Source organism: Trachurus trachurus (genome assembly GCF_905171665.1).
Source record: "Trachurus trachurus genome assembly, chromosome: 8".
NCBI classification, from domain to species: domain Eukaryota; kingdom Metazoa; phylum Chordata; class Actinopteri; order Carangiformes; family Carangidae; genus Trachurus; species Trachurus trachurus.
Window position 1 is genome coordinate 13,592,537 of NC_139905.1, and position 16,731 is coordinate 13,609,267.

Consider the following 16,731-nt stretch of genomic DNA (forward strand, 5'->3'; position numbering starts at 1 on the left):
GAGCATTAATGAGTGAATTGGTCCAGGAGATAAGAGTGATAGTGAACAAAGCTTTGACTGACTGGTACAATGTCAAAGCTTCGTTCTGCATCAGTGACCCAGCCAAACGCAAGAGATGGGGGTGAGTCACTGTGGGGGAGGGGCCTCCTCCTGAATGGTCAGGGGACACAGATGAAGTGAAATAGATGCGGCACCAAAAAGAGCGTAAATGTGACTGAGAATGAACATGTAAAAGGACTAAACACAAGCTAAAGACTGTATGTAAACAGCACAGCAGAATATTATAAATTCAAACTCTTGTTTTTCCCACAGCATCATAATCTTCACAATGTTTTCCAGATGTACATGTACAAGTCATTTCCATAAGAAACCCAGCATATTTCTGAATATATTCAATTGAATATTTCATAAAATCACACAGCATACAGGCTTTTAATAATGACTTTGGTCTTTTCTTTTTTTTTTGTTTTAAGTCGTAGTGATCTCACTGCTTAACAATGTCACTTCAAGTGCATCCCAAATCTTAAAAATGAAAACGGCACACATTGAGTTATGGTATCTGATCCAGTCATCATATTTGAATATTCATTTTTATTGAACAGGTTTTAAGTTCCAAGAAGTAAGGAATTTCTTACTCATTCTCCATTTGATGGCAAATGACCAAAAATCTTGTTTTACTGTAAGTTGCCAAAGTTATACAGTTAGTCCTTTAATTTCGAACAGCTGGTAGTCTACTCTTAACAATTTGAGGCTTTACTGGTAAGAACGCACTTAATTCAGGCTTTGCAGAAGAATATGCTCTAGCCATTCACCAAGCTTGTCACAGTTTTGGAAAGCCAGCCACTGCCACCTGCTGGTCAAGCACATGTACTACCCAAACTCCCTCTAATCACTAGATTTTACACAGAAAATATCAAATTAGTTTCCATAAAAAGTTAGTTTAGTTTATTTTTATTTTTTAAAAAGACAGCAAAGACATGGCAAAGACACTATGTTCATATAACAGTAAATTTGCCAGAGAATGCACATATAAGCTCTTTTAAAAGTCAAGAACCATTGTCTGACAGGATTGACAGCTTGCCTTCTGAAATGGGGACTATGTGGTTGCAGAGGATAAAGGCACTGCCATAAGGTTCCTGATAGGGTCAGGTGAAAGATCCTGGAATCCCGCCTCAGCCGCTAGGAAGTAGAAAGGAAGAAAAAAAATAAGGTTAGATGTTTATTTGCAAGATGATTGTTTTAAGAAACCAAAATTATTCCACATAAAAGACAAAAAACAAATAAAATCCCTACCCAAGCGGCCACTGGTCTCTTTCACAAACAACTGTGATTGTTCCTTGATGGACAGGAGCTCTCTTACCATCTTACACTGTGTGTCCATCTGCAGATTTAAAGAAGGAAAAACTTAATGTCAGATGATAAAACAGTAAACATGTTCACCCTTTTTGCACCATGTCTCAGTCTTTTATATTTTAGCGATAGCAGTCTGCATGCAAGTATTATGTCTCTAAACCTTAACTGAAGTATGTACAGTATGTATATTAGTGACTTTTTTCAACTCAGTTCAACTTAGCATTGTATTGCTATTTTTGTTTATCTTCAGTAGTAATGAAGAATTTCATTTGAAACGTACAATCATTTCGATGGTGTGAAGCATCGGCTGTTGTCTACGGAGGAGAGCATGGTAGTCGGGTTTCTTCTGTATGAAAAGATGCTGTGAGGACTGGGACACACATGCAGTGTCTAAGGATACACCTTTCTCCTCGCCATGCTCCAGTTTTCTGAAACAAATTGATGACAGAATAGTGACGCAAAACTGACAAGACAACACTGACACACCAACACAGCATTGATACAAAATGTTCCTCACTTTTCCAGTTCCTCTGCTTTACTCCGGTGTTTGTTCAACAGTGCCTCCCATGATTCACTTTCAGCCTGGAGCCTAAAAGATGCCACAAGACAGTTAGATTCTCATGTGATAGAGAACATAGATGATGAATTTATATTTTGAATGCTTTTGAACAACATGCCTGCTGATTGCTTTCTGGACTTTTTCCATGGCTTTCTGCAATGTAGGATCACACGGACTGAAAGCATATAACAAAAGGTATAAATGTGGTGTAAATGTAGGTAAAAATAAACAAACAAGCAACACCAACAAAAAAAATCAATATAAGAGTGAAAAGAGAGGTAAAATAAAAGCTACCATGCAGCATTAGCAGGAGGTTGATGTCTCTGTGATTCGCTGTGTAAGCTTTTGGCCAGATGACTCCACTCTTTCTGCATGTGCTCAACTGTACAATGGAAAAAACAAATAATTGACAAAAAAATAATTCAAACTGTAAACGATGCACATTTTCAGAAAATATGCAACTTAAAAAAACATTAGGCAACTCAAAGACTGACCTTGTTTTTGAAAACACTCCATTGAAGAGTTTGGCACTGATTGAAGCGAATTTTGAGTTCTTTCAATTGCCAGCTAGAGACAAATTACAGTGACAAGACCATTAGAAATTTTAGTTATGTTTAATTAAGATGAACTGTATGCACCTCTAACCCCTACAGTGTTAGCAGAAGATAGCAAAAATCTCTTGCAACTGAATAATTTGGGTGTTCATAATGTTTTATTTTCTACTGAACAACAACTTTCTATTATTATTATTATTAACATAATAACCATGAGATTAAAAGTAACCCATTAAGAGCTTGCATGTTGTTTCCCCCACATTTTTAGCAACTGCATCTGTCAAAAAAAAATGTACTAGTGTACTTATTACTGCACACCAACCTTCATTGAAGCCTCCATCAATTTTTCCAGCCTCTCTTGTGGTGACAAGGATGTACTTATGCTCCTGCACAAAACTGTAGTACAACACAAATAAATATTGTTATCAAATAACGACGAATAGCTCATGATCGTCTTTACTAATCATAAGGGGCGAGAGACAGACATCTCACCCTGGTAAGGGTTGGGAAGGGCAGGGAGAGAGCGTCGGGTAATGGTGGCTCTCCTCCAGGATTTCCTCCGTGGAGTGGGGCTGACGGATACACCTGGAGGATCCTCCGTGTTTTCCATCTGCATATCTTGTTTGTCTGTCACTAAATTTCCTTCTCCTGAATCCGGCGTCTGTATGGTGGGTGATAGGGAGTCGGTGCGGGGAGATTTGTGTGGCGGAGCTGTGCTTGGGGATGGGGAGGATGAGCGTCTTTTCGAGGACCGTGTTAAAGAGTCGTCCTTAGTGCACAGGTTCTGGATTAAGAAGAATAAAGTAACGTTAGCAGTGAAACTCTGTAGCATCATTAGCTTATGACAGTAGTATTAGCGGAGGTTGTTCAATGGCTAAGTTAACTAGGTTACTATCGGGAAATCTCAGTAAAACCTCTCACCTCGTTGTGGTTTTCAGTAACAGCGACACTTCTGCAACTGCAAGAACATTTTAAATTGACAAACAAACGTTACAGGTACAGAAAATCAACAAACAAAACACACTGAGAAAATCAAGTTAGCGTAGCGTTTTGCGGACACGTTAGTTGAGTTGCTAACGTTACAAAAAAGAAACAACAAAACTCATACGGAGGAAATGATTTGGTCGAAAATGCTTTACTTGTTTCAATATATCACAAATGTTTCGCGTGAAATGACACGGCGGTTCAAGTGTGTAAAGATAAAATAAAAGATACAAACCCTTCTTGTTGTTCGGCTTCCGAATATTTTTCCGCCATTTTTCTTTCAAATAGTTCTTTCCTCGCAGCGCGCGCCCAACAAACCAAACCCCTCTAAGCACCATGGGAAATGTAGTGCGATTCAACACAGGGAAGAAAAGAGCTAACCAAAACCAGACCAAAACTTATAGCACCGCTTTCATGGGGGAATCACACATCCACTGTCATGATGTTTTTATTTTATTTTGCAGTTTTCTTGTATTTTTAACATTTCAGTCGCAGCACACACCTCCTGATCTGCACAGTTAGGCTTTGGCCCCAAGCATCCCCCAAACATCTTAATCTGTTCATTTATTATGGGGTGTGCAACTGGTTCATACATAGGAGCTGTTTCCTCAGACAGTCAAGCTTGAACAGCCATATGTTTGACCCGAGCTCCTCTTTCGAAGCATCAAATAAAATTGTATTATTGTTATCATTTTCAGTTCAGAGATACGTTGATCTTTGGAAAAATAGGCTGACAACTACTGAGCATTTGAACCTTAATGACAAGAGAAACATTGGTTAAATCCTTCATAGTAAAACAGGTTAAACTGTCAGTAAATTCTTATTGCTCCATCTAAACAATAAATACAGATGATATTACACAAATCACTGAATATATTGGGAATCACCATGCTCCATGATTTTGTCTGTAATCTAAAAGTCTAGAATAGCAGTCCCAACAAATTGTGGTGAGAGGCTAAAGCCAATTTCTAAGGAAACTCGCAGCCTCCTGACAGTACATATATCCTTTTGAAGATCCTGAATTTCATCCTTGCTTTGTAAACTAAAGATTGTGTTCACAAATCATTCAGATTTCAAGGCCCTTTAACAGCTCTACAGTTCTTGAATGCTTGATAGTTTTTTTTATTTACAATTGAAGTGATTTAGATCTTTCGAAACACTATTTGTTACATCTGTTCTAGTTTGTTCATGAAACAAAGGCTTATGTAAGTCATATCAAAGATAAATAGCAAAAGGTTATTCAAACTTGATCTCCTGAGATTGGTTGGCAAATAAACACAAAGTTGACAAGTTAACAGTCTTTCTTTGATCAGCTAATGAGTCTATCACACACAACAAGAAATGCTGTGTTGTGCTTTGTTTTGGCAAATGTCATGATTTTCCATGATAGAAAAGGTTTGATTGGATGGATGTCTTTTTTTGTACAGTTACACTGTATTTTTATACTCTCTTTATTCATTACTTACCTTTTTCTTTAACCAGAGGGATTTAAGCACAGTCATCCTTCCATGTGCAGACACATTAGCACTTGTACTTGAAAAAACACTTGACAGACTTCATAATTTTTATCTGTAAGTCTTTATAAGTCTGTTAGAGATGTTTTTCACTTTTTACAAAATCAAGGAGAGGAATCAAAAAACTCAAAAACACTTTTGCAATTCTCTTAGAGAATGCCCCTTTTGTGTGCCTGTATGTTTCACACCGACTGGCACACAGTCTCACACGCCACTCAATACTGCTGTCTTCATGGCCTTTTGTAGCAGTGGGGAGGGACAGATGAAGAGAAAGAGAGAAGGGTAGAAAAAAATTAAGAGTCATAAAGGGAACAGAAAGAGAATTGAAATAGAGCAGATGAAAATACAGAAACACAGATGGTTAAGGAGGGTCAAAGCAGGACAAAGGACGGGATACACAGAGTGTGTAGTACTGCTCGCCATGACTGTCTCAGCTGTTCTGTGTGTATGTCACAACAGCTTTAATTGTCTTCCTCATCCTAATTCATCTCTCCCTTTACAGTTTGGTTGGTAAGGGCAGCGGTCGCTGTTGGCACTGAGTTCAAGAAGGCAGCCGGAGAGTTCCTTTGCCCAGCAGGAACTGCAGGACGCGGTCCACCAGCAGAGCAGCAACAAAGTCCACCACCAGAACTTGAGCAATGATCAGTTTGAACTGCAATGAAGTATACAGAAGGCAAGTTATCTCACAGGGTATTTCATTATTAGAAGAAAGTCAAAGTAGTAGACGTAAAATAATGTCTGCTCACCTCAGTTGGAATATCTACAAGAGCAAACTGTTCATTGAATTCTGGTGAGGAACCGGTAAGTAGTCCCACAATCGCTAAACCGGACAAAGCGATACTCCATAGTAGTGGTCGATTCTCGCTGAGTGACTCCATGAAGGGGTGACCCTATCACACACAATAAGAAATGCTGTGAATTTGTTGTGCTGTGCTGAATAAGAGGTAATGAATTGTAATGGCCTTAAGAAGAAGTACCTTGTAGTTAATGGCAAAGGTGGCCATCTGCATGGCCATGGACATTATATACACTGTGCTGTTAATTAGACTGGGTTCAAACTCTTTATATAGATCTACAAACTGATCCTCCCTGCAAGAGAAAACAGAAGTGAATTGTTATTATATTTTATTATTTTTGAACTTAAATATTTAACTTGTGAAGCTGAAAACACCATTTAAAAAGTATTCTCCCTTTCTCTGTTAGTAGGATTTACCTCGGTGGACTTCTGCCTTGTGCCTCTTTGTAAAGGTACACCAGACTACAGAAGTGAACAGCAAACTGCAGCAGCACAGTCAACACCGTATAAAGATTGAAGATGTTGGGTAGGGGCCGCTCTCGAGACAATGTTTTCAGTGGCTGTGTTAGAGGAGAGAAAATATTCTTAGTCGGGTTGATATCAGAGGAAACACATCACAGTAAAGACATATAGAGCCTGTATTTTTCTACATAAATCCTCACCTTTGACCTAGATATGAAGAGGAAGCATCCGGCCAACAGCAGGCCCTGCAGGGTCGCCTGGAAATCGCTGAACTTGACTCCCTCGAGGTAGAGTACAGACTGGCTGTAGGCCAGTACTAGGGCATTGAGAGCGAGGATTTTAAACATCTGGAGTGTTGTCACAAGAGTGCAACGGCCCTGCTTTATTACATGGCAGACTGTGGATGAAGACAAAATGATGTTTCAGAAGTAGAAAATGACTTAATCTTTGACTCTTTACCAGCTGTGTTGAGACTCGAGAGCAACTGAAAAAACATGCATTACTCACTGCACTGTATGGAGGAGAGTTTGGAGGTGAATGGGGCTGCGATGGAGGCATCACCCAGCTTCACTACTTGTACTTGATCCTCTTCAAGTTCCCGTAAAACTTGACTGATTCTCTCCTGTTACAGAATGAAGCCTCACATTTAGACCAGTGCACATAAACTGTGTTATTCAAGAAATGGCACATTTACTCTGCATGAAACAGTCAGAGGAGGACAATAAAATGTGAATAGACAGCCTGCTGCGTTCAGTTGTCCTATGAAAATAGGTTAATTTCAAGAAAGACAGAATTTAAGTTCCTCGTAAACTGTTCCCTCAAGAATCAGAAAGGAAGAAGATATAAACCTTTTGTGCTGCGAGCTGCTCTTCTCTCTGGGCCATCACCCTCTGCCTGGATCCTCTGGAGCTCAGTTTGCCTGAAGTGACAGGTGGTAAAGGTCTAGCTTCTGCTGCGGCAGCCTCCTTCTCTCTTCCTCGTTTCTTTTTATCAGGCATGCGCTCAGGGGCGTTGGCTAAGAGGGCAACACCTGAGGAAAAACACAACATCATCACTGTTTGCTGCTGCGGTCATCCACAGGCATGATCAACACTAAGTAGGTTTTGGTGGTTGACAAACTTTACCTATGTGGGCATGTTTGAGAGCTCCAACATCATTTGTACCATCGCCGCACATCAGTGTTACATAACCCAGGCCCTTTAGACTGGTGATCACAAATTCCTGTAACACAACAGACAACCATCTTTAGAGATAATCACTTCCAATACCAAGACATCCTTTAAGCTCGCCCTTAGAGACATTTACATTGTTACATCAAGTACCACCAATCTGTCATACTCAAGATACTGATTCCCTAGATTTCCCAAAATGCCTCTCAACAACCCCAAGAGAAATAAACCTGTCAGACAAAGTGAGCGGTATCCCCTAGTTAAAATGCATGGCTTTTCGCTGCATTGTATTGTAGACTACAGAGACTCCTATCCATCTGAACCCTGCTTTTGTCTATGATGGATCTCACTGTATTATTCGCGAACAAAAGCCTTTGCTCTTTGACAAAAACCACAACCTCTGACAATGGCCATTGATGTCTGGTATAGACAGCAAAAATGTCCAAAAACTCAACTCTAGCTTTGAGGGGGAAAAATGCCAAACTTCAGGGTGAGAGATCTTATCGACTGGGTAGCAAGCTATTCCTTAAAGAGAGCAAAATATATACAGTGGGGTTCAACAGTCTGAGAACACTTTCCCACTCACGTAAATAGGAAATACTACTAGTTTTAGGGGACACGCAGGTGCTGCTGTAGGACCTACCTTCTGTTTTGGACTGACACGGGCAAACACTTGAATGTGAGGTAAGAGGGCGTGTAGTAGCCGAGGATCACAGCTCAGTTTGGCCAGCCCCTCCCCTGTTACGCACAAGTCGAACTGTTGCACAAATGAAGAAACGGAGGGAGGAGGCAATGGTTCATGCACACTGCCATCAATAGATTCCCACCTCCAATCACCTGTAAAACAACGTAGAGATACATACAGGTACATAATTCTGCATTTGATCGATATCATCAGTCAGAAAAACCTCTACAGATGGATTACTAAAAGAGTCTTTCCTTCTCTTAGATACAGCCTCTATTTCTGCTTTCTATTGGCTTGCTTGTGTAATAAATGTAATTCTGAAAAAAGATGACTTAACTTACTCTGATTGGGGCATGGCTGCAATATAAGTGTGTGTTCTTTTTGGATGAAGTGCAGCTCTCTTGCTACGTGGCATGCTGTTAGAGGGTTGTCGCCTGTGATCATCACCACCTGAAAGCAGAAGGAGAGGAATCATCCGTCTTAAAAACCCTTCTGTTTGCGTATATGCGTGCACACTCGTGTGTAGTCGGTTTATTTACATGATGAGATGCTTCCTGGATCTCTCTGATGACAGCCTTGCTGTCACTCTTGAGGGGGCAGGACACAACCATGAACCCTGCAAAATGCAAGTCACACTCCAGAGCATCACGACTCATCTCCCGGACCTGTGTGACACAGAAATGTCCAGTTTGAAAGGAAATCAGTTTTTTGACAAGCAAGACGAGCCCCACCAGACAGTTTTTTGAGTAAACTTAAATAAGAACCTGCTGATGACTGAGGTGTCCGATCTCTTTGTAACCCAAGGCCAGCACTCTCGCCCCTTCCCGAGACATTTCCTTGTGAACTTCATCATAACTTGCTGGACATTCTGAAAACTACAAACGCAGCCAGATTAGATCACCAGTAGATAGCTCTCGATAAGGCTAGAAAATAGCAGAGTTATGTATTAGGGATGGGCTCAGCATGTACCATTCCTCTAAGTGTCTCTGGAGCCCCTTTCACAGTTGAGATGTAGCAGAGTTCAGTGGAGCCCATTTTCTCATAGGAGGCCAGGACTGACATCCTCTTCAGAGCGCTGGCAAAGTGGAAACGCTGGTGGATTTTAAGTCCCTGGGTTTTGATGCCTCGTGGGAACACCTTTTCATCTGGTCGAAGAGATGAGAAGCAATGAGACATGGAGACGCACATTTAAGCAGAAGAGCAAAGGTAACCACTTGCATTATGATCCCCAATTCAAAAGTGAAACCTCAATCATTTTCTACGACACCTACAGTAAAATGCAAATGCTTCCCCGTGTTAGGGGAAGCATTTGGATCAGGCTAAATTGCACCAGCAGCGATGATCAGAAAGTTTGTACTGTCAGAAACACACTATGCAAAGTTTAGAAGGCTGCATCACTTGTGCGTTCAGAAGAGGTTTTGATCATGTACCTTTAGTGAGAATCCAGTCCGCAGCAGTAAGCATGGCCTTCTCCAAGGGATCTCCGACCAGCTGTCCATCATCCAGAGTGACCAGTGAGTGACAGGTAGCCACCACCCGATGCGTCTCAACTGGGATTTCAGATACTGGCATCACCTCCTTTCCTTCTCTGTCGTAAACGCAAATTACAAAGTGCAAATGTTGAATTGTTATAAAGTTACAGCATACGACGACAGTGTGCTTTTGTTTTTATGCTTTTCAAATAAAGTAAAACATTGAGAATAAATACCTAAGGCCTGCTACCCCTCGTACCACCAGACTGTCACTGGTCAGTGTTCCCGTTTTGTCAAAACAGCAGACCTCCACTTTCCCTGCAAATGGTATCCTGAAGGGCTCTGTACAAAACACATCTAGGTAGGACAAAAAAAAAAGAGAGAAGATACAAATGAACCGCTGTTGTTCCAATCTGCTTTGTCAAGGTCTCTTGATAGATATTCTATGCACGTGCAGGACAGGAGCTACAAACAGACTTACAAAGTTTAGCCAAGGCGATAAGAGACGTGTTAACTGCCAGAGAAAGCTCTATGGGGAGTTCTGGTGGAACCACTGAGGTTAGGATTAGTGTGCACTCCAGAAACAGCTTGTAGCGGTTCCTGCTGGCATCCTTGGTCCCTGAGGGTATAATACAAAGTAGCAAAGATACCAATTAGATATAACTTATGCCCCAACCTCCCACCATTATCTTCACTTTGATTAGGATAATGTGAGTGTTAAATAAAGAGTTGAATCATAATGAGTTGATTCTTTGCACCTCACCTTCCACCCACACATACACAGCAGCAGCAATGGCAAACACAAGCAGGAAGAGGATGAAGATGAAAGTCTCCAGGTTGTTTGCCGTCACTCTCTTCACACCGAAGAGGATGGTCCGTAATAGTTTACCCTGGAGGAAGGTTTGTACGTGCAATCAATACCTTTAAGAGCTGACTCAATGCAACATGCCCAGCCCAATACTGAAATGCTGTCAAACCAGGAATTAAATGCACAATGTTATGCCAGTAAGACAGATGCATTAAGCAACTTCCTCACCTGAGAGGTGTAGAATCCTGTTCTCAGTACGTAGGCCACGCAGCCATTGTCAACAGCTGCACATAAAGGTAAAAAAAATTAAGCACACGAGGATGGGTGATCGATGGACTACAGATTCACTGTTTCAACTGCCAAAGTACATTAATGGTGAAAGATAAATGAAGACGGTAACTGGCTCTTACGTTTAAGTCCAGCACTGGCCTTTAAAGGGGGGCTGTGTTGGACCACTTTTGTCCCACCAGAGATCACGTGGAGTCGAGAGTCTATCTGAAGATCCAGGACTCGTTCTGGGTCCAAGTCCTCTATTGGCTCCTGCACACCCCATATTGTCAGCAGTTATTACAACACTGCACAATAATCCCATGCCATTTAGAATAATGAAGGCTTACACTCCAAAGTCCATACACTCATTGTTGTACAGTCAGTGTTTACCCTACCGGTGCTATGGCTGGGGATTAAATAAAAATAATTTAATTAAAAAAATGTATCATTTACCTAATTAATTGGCAAGTTTTAGTTTCAGCTCAGTGTGAGAGTGTTCACTGTCTTTTACTATCACGTTTCTCCTGTCTCATCATGTGTGTGTCTTAACACCTCCCCTAACATAATAAAAGCGTTCCAGCAAGTGTTATAAATCCCTCAAAAACCAAAGATGGACCGAAGTGGATGCCAAAATCCAAGCCAACATAGCAGTGTATCATGCAAAGTGGCGAGAGTGGTGAGGTAGCTGGCACCTCTGCAGCTGAGTGCAGGGAAGCTGGTCCTGGTCAGAACACAAATACCAACAACTCCACCCCATCACAGCATTCAATATAGAGGAAACACTGATTGTGTTATGAATACAGTATATTAGTTTGCCACCCACCTTCATCTGGGGCACAGACTCTCCAGTCAACATGGCCTCATCCACAATGCAACGACCCCGAAGCAGCAGCACATCACACGGTACCAAGTTGTCCTGGGGCGACCGTCCTGCACAGGACAGAGCACACTTGTGAAGCACATGCAAACAGCATGAATCTGATGCTTGTGGTGAGAATATATCCAATGACAGAACATTTACCTATTGAGACAATGTCACCAGGGACGAGCTCATCACTTGAGATGGGTCTCCACTTCCTGTTGCGATATACCTACCAGAAAATAGGTAAAAGGATGGATGCTTTAGGTAAGATAGGTAAGGATGTAAGGATGCTTTAAGACAGAAAATAGTGTTAACTGTAAACAGAGAGTTTGTTAGTCACTTTAATACTAAATAAATTAAATTTTACATTTGATCAAGCCTACCTGGATCATGTAGGGTTTGTTTCCCATGCGGCGAATCTCAGACATATTCCTCATTTGCTGCTGGACCAGTGAGGCCTCGAATGCCACCAGCATGAATAGTGTGAAAACGCTGTAGTACCAGTACTCATCCAGACACCACAGCCCCACACAGAACACCTGGTGGATGTCAGAGAATAGATAGCATCACACCAATAGAAATCAACAATTGTACACATGTTTGCAATAAAATCAGTAAAATGGCAAAGATACATTCATACACATACCTGAAAAACAAAAAAGGGAGCTGTGGCCCTCTCTTTAAAGAGCTCCAGGAAATCCGGCACCATCATCTCAGCCCGATTGGTACCATAGCGCTTCTCTGCAACTCTGAGCTCAGATTCCTCCTGGTAGCCACGCCAGGACTGAAAGTAGCCCAATGGGTGACAGAGCGGAAATGCTATTGGAAGGAAACATTTCTTCTCCCTGTGGTCAAAGATGTAGCGGATCTTCTGAAACTCAAAACATAGAGTCCCCTCCCCATTTTCATCCTGTTGGTCAAAACCACAAAAAGAAAAAAGATGTATTACGATATTCATTCAAGAAAGACACATTCATAGTTTTTTATAGTGGAAAAGGAATCTATTCATAGACTTTATACCTTGGGCAAATTACATTATTACACATTAATTAACCTAACCAATTCCACCTCTAACTATCTGAGAGGTGTTTATCCAGATATTCTATCGCAAACATTAATAGAAAATAATGACAGTTTTATTATTTGCTTACACTCCAGCCATGCCAAACTGATCACCAGTCAGTGATCGGTTTGTACTGTGTGTGAACAGTGTGAACTGACCTGGTCCCTCTGTAGTGCCACCAGCTCAGCAGAGCCGTTGTTGGGGGTGGGTATGACCTTTGCCAGCGTAGCCTTGTTCGGGTCTGGTTCCTGTGTATAAAAATGAGCAGGTGACAAATTCACACACTGTGGCAGGGCACTGTTATTTTTGGTACAGCCGTGGGCCTCAGCAGCTCTGTCCCTCGCAAATAGACATATCCAAACATATAGCTACTAAATCAATATGTTCAGGCACACACAGGATCTATAAGCTTTATATTTGACTGTAACATTTGCACCTGATTAATGGCTGAAATAATTCTATCAATGTTTTTGTTGGATCTAGATTCTCCTGTGCCAAATATAGTTCAGAAGTGCAATGCCAGCACTGATAGTAGCAGGGATCGTGTGAAATACTCTATAATGCTATCTTAAAGTGACACCTTCAGTTTCACCTTCCAATATCATGCACAAACTGTAGCTCAACACTGAGCAGGTGGATTTCACAATGCAAAACGATATTTGTAATCAGGAATTGTTCTTTACGTTTCCATAATACATTTTTGTTTCTATGTCAGCTCTCCAGACACTGTATATTGTCAAAAGAAAGTCACACAGGTGTTTACAGCCTGCTTGTCAGACAGAAGATGTGACATTCACCCACAGTCTATGAAATGAAATAAACTCATTCTAGAGATGATTTCCAAACTTAAAACGAGGATCAAATGTGGGGTAGGGGTGATTGAAAGCGCCCTTGAATCAGACAACTATCCTTGCTGATTCAGACTTGTGATGACAACTTAACCATTACTGTGTTTGAAGACTGGACTATGGCAAAACAGACCATCTTTAAATCATGTCATCAGTCAAGCCCAACACCTGCCCTGCTGTAGTGCCTCTGAGCATGATCCCTTACCCGTCCCTGGCTTCTGTCCTATATGTAAGAGGGCGGAGGGGAAACCGGCAGATATCAGATATCTATAGTGTTATTGTTGTCATTAATGATGTTTACCTTGGAACAAGTGAGCCAACAATGCGCGTGCACAGACCAATAACCAGAGAGTGCTGTGAGGACGTGCGCGATCCCGATTGCGGCCAGCGCCAGGAGGCCTGCCTCCGGATACTCGGAAGCACCGTAGACCCCTAACCATCCGTACAGCCAGCCCGGGTAGAGCACCGCCAGGAACGGGAGGATGGTGCCGTGGAGCAGCCGGGGCCTCCGCCTGTACAGCGTCACCGAGCTCACCAGCTCGTCGCCGGCGCCGCCGCCGCTGTCATGCTGGTTGTGGTTCACAGAGGGGGCCATTTGCAGCTCTCCCGGTCCTCGGAACCCGTCTGCAGCCACACTCTCCCCTTTCTTGGCGTCGTTCATTGTACTGTGCTCGCTCCTCTGCCCCCCTCTATCATCCACCGCCACCCCGTCGTGCCGTAATCGTGAAAAATACAATTGTACACACGGAGCGGCGCTCAGTTCAGCCTTCGGAGCTCCGTTTACTGAATCGCTAGTTTCTCTCACCGTAACTTCCGCATACGTAAACACGTACGACACGTAATGACTGAACCGCAAAAATCAAAAAGTATAATCCACCGTCGCCGACGCTGTTTAATTCTACTTTTTTCAGGATAAACGTCTCACAATATGTAAACTACATTCTCTATTCGATGAAATATCAAGCTACCTTTGTCATTAAATGCTTCATTTGTGCGATTTTGCCGCTATCACTTTAATAAATGTGTCGTCATCGTGGGGGCGTAACCACGTGGTGAGATTGACAGAAATCCGAACCTGTAGGATGAAAGAAGTATTACACAGTTTTGTTTTTTAACCAATCAGATGGTAACGGGTATAAACGCGGTTGTCGCTGCACAGAAATGGCACCGCATGCCGAGATAGTACTGTAACCTTGATTGAACACCGTCTTCGACTGGAACAAGCGTAAAGGGACAACATGTAAGAATCTTAAGCATGTCTCATATCATTAATGCATTTACTATATATCCCATAGTCCAGACAGAAGTAGACAGAATGTAAATAAAGCCATTTATAACGCTCAATCAAGCGGCATCACTCACTATTATCTTCTTTAGTGTTTATGCTTGTTTTAGCAAGTTGGCTCTATTCACCTACTAAATTACATTATTTTCTGACCATCCAGGCAGGCTGCTATGGATATCACGGCAAAGTATTGCCATAAAGAAATGGAGGAGTATGGGTCATGTGTGGCTTCCCACCCATCAACATGGCAGGGAAAGTGCTATGACCTGAAGATGAAGGTTGCACAGTGCACATCATCACAGTAAGTCCAAAAAACAAAACAAAACAAAAAACACCTGTGTGTGCACCCACTCCCATACATGTGACCCTAAAATCCACACACCTTCCCTGAGAAAAAAAACAAAAAACTAACCTCATACTATATTTTCTTTTACAGCCCAGTGATCCAGAAGATCAGACAAGGCTGCTCGAAGGAGTTTGTAGACTTTGAGCGCTGCCTGAGAGAAAACCAGGGCAGCCCTGCCTCCTGCTCACCACATGTGGCTCGCTTTCTGGGCTGTGCTGAGACAGTGGACCTCAGTGGAGTGGGTAAGTCCTCGCTGGAATTTGTGAATCTTATCTCCAAGAGGCAGAGGTGTATTTTAATGACACAGCATGGTTACTGCATGCTGGAATATTTGACACGTCTTGGACATCTTGAAAATGTGTCCCCTACAACACATTTTGTGTGAGTTAACCTATTTTTTACAGTCTATGGAGTTAACATGCTTTTAAATTCATTTTCGTTTTGCAGATGCAACTCCAGTACCTCAGCCATCGTAGCGGTCCAACACCTACCATCACCTTCAGATTACACCTGTTTCCACAGCAGCGCAGTTGGGCTGGTTTCACGTGCCCCAGCCATGTTACTGTGCGTACAGTGACAGTTAGGACATCTGTTTTCCTTTGGGATACAATCATGTGCATTTGTCCTCAACAATAAGATATTAGGGATTACACAAGCACTGTGAGTTGGAGGGTTGGCGAATATTTAATTGCTGTAATCATGTTATGTACCTGTGTAAATAACTGAGTAGCTAGTAGTCATTGGAGTGCCAAGAGAAGAATACATCTGTAAAAGAAAGAAAATGAATGTGGAAAACTAAACATGGGCTAAATAAATGAAACAGAAAATAATGATAAATAATAGTTTTTGCCTTTGCTTTTCCCATATTGCTTTTGCTATTCCTTGAAACGCCAAACTGCCAATAATCTGGCTTTTGGTTGCTCTCCCAGTCAAGCTGAGCAGTCAGTTTCTATAAACGTGAATTCAGCAGAACAACAGGAAGTTAATGTCGTCTTGGGCAATACACAGTGTGGCATGTGCATTGCATCTGCATCACTGAAGTGCTGCAGCTCACATGTGTGTGTTGGCACTTCTTGCATGTCTGCTCTGTCCCTAATGCCAGCTCTGGCTTTCAACATTTGTCTTGTTTGCCTTGACTTTTGTTTACCCGTGGTTCAGAGTGAGAGCACACCACAAAAACACTTCACTGGTTACTGACATGATATAATTGTAGCGTACATTGGGTTTCTGCTATAACTACATGGTACACACGGCCTCCACTGTCTTCACATGCTAAAGGGAAAGCAAAAGCAGTGGGGTAAAAGCTTTGTATCTGTGTCTCTTTATTTATTTGCCTGCACATTTCCAGTTGTATTTATGTACAGTATATATTTACATTTTTTTAGTTAACCTATTAATTTCTGTTTTTATGTCCACATTTATTTTCCTTCATAGATTTAGTCTATTTTGACATAGCCTACCTATGACTGCTTGTCATGATACTTGGCTTATTTGGGTTTTTATTGAACCATTTAATTAAAATTGGTATCAGACTTGAATTACTCAACTGATGTGATCATACTCTGTTGTTTTCCGATGCTCATGTCCTTCCTGCTCTTGCGCTCTCCAGGTCTGAGTCAGAGTCAAATATTAAACTGGAATGCATCACTCCTACACAAACGCTCCTGACTACTCAATGACTGGGAAATAGGGAGTCTGGGA

At 41.8% G+C, this 16,731-nt stretch overlaps 3 protein-coding genes across 3 annotated transcripts; 1 reads left to right on the top strand and 2 right to left on the bottom strand.

The window, feature by feature from the left end:
- Positions 1–864: 864 nt before the first annotated feature.
- Positions 865–3,716, bottom strand: dsn1 (DSN1 component of MIS12 kinetochore complex). The gene is made up of 11 exons (XM_083977002.1): positions 3,686–3,716; positions 3,388–3,424; positions 2,959–3,250; positions 2,789–2,862; positions 2,407–2,479; positions 2,207–2,294; positions 2,035–2,087; positions 1,871–1,970; positions 1,634–1,781; positions 1,294–1,381; positions 865–1,179 (listed from the first exon to the last, which is right to left on the bottom strand). The coding sequence occupies exons 3-11, from the start codon at positions 3,080–3,082 to the stop codon at positions 1,097–1,099; spliced, it is 831 nt and encodes a 276-aa protein (XP_083833128.1). The 5' UTR covers positions 3,083–3,250; positions 3,388–3,424; positions 3,686–3,716; the 3' UTR covers positions 865–1,096.
- A 1,375-nt stretch (positions 3,717–5,091) lies between these two features.
- atp13a1 (ATPase 13A1) lies at positions 5,092–14,181 on the bottom strand. Its single transcript, XM_083976801.1, has 25 exons — positions 13,701–14,181; positions 12,710–12,799; positions 12,135–12,398; positions 11,872–12,027; positions 11,648–11,717; positions 11,450–11,556; positions 10,767–10,896; positions 10,585–10,640; positions 10,312–10,438; positions 10,030–10,167; positions 9,785–9,905; positions 9,507–9,664; positions 9,046–9,221; positions 8,841–8,951; positions 8,616–8,741; positions 8,418–8,526; positions 8,035–8,228; positions 7,347–7,443; positions 7,071–7,252; positions 6,730–6,844; positions 6,423–6,619; positions 6,178–6,320; positions 5,942–6,053; positions 5,711–5,854; positions 5,092–5,616 (listed from the first exon to the last, which is right to left on the bottom strand). Exons 1-25 carry the CDS (start codon positions 14,058–14,060, stop codon positions 5,506–5,508), a joined length of 3,594 nt encoding a protein of 1,197 aa, XP_083832927.1. The 5' UTR covers positions 14,061–14,181; the 3' UTR covers positions 5,092–5,505.
- Positions 14,182–14,510: 329 nt separating this feature from the next.
- chchd5 (coiled-coil-helix-coiled-coil-helix domain containing 5) lies at positions 14,511–16,385 on the top strand. The gene is made up of 4 exons (XM_083976441.1): positions 14,511–14,639; positions 14,845–14,985; positions 15,121–15,272; positions 15,478–16,385. Coding segments are annotated over exons 1-4 (324 nt in total). The 5' UTR covers positions 14,511–14,637; the 3' UTR covers positions 15,507–16,385.
- Positions 16,386–16,731: the final 346 nt, after the last annotated feature.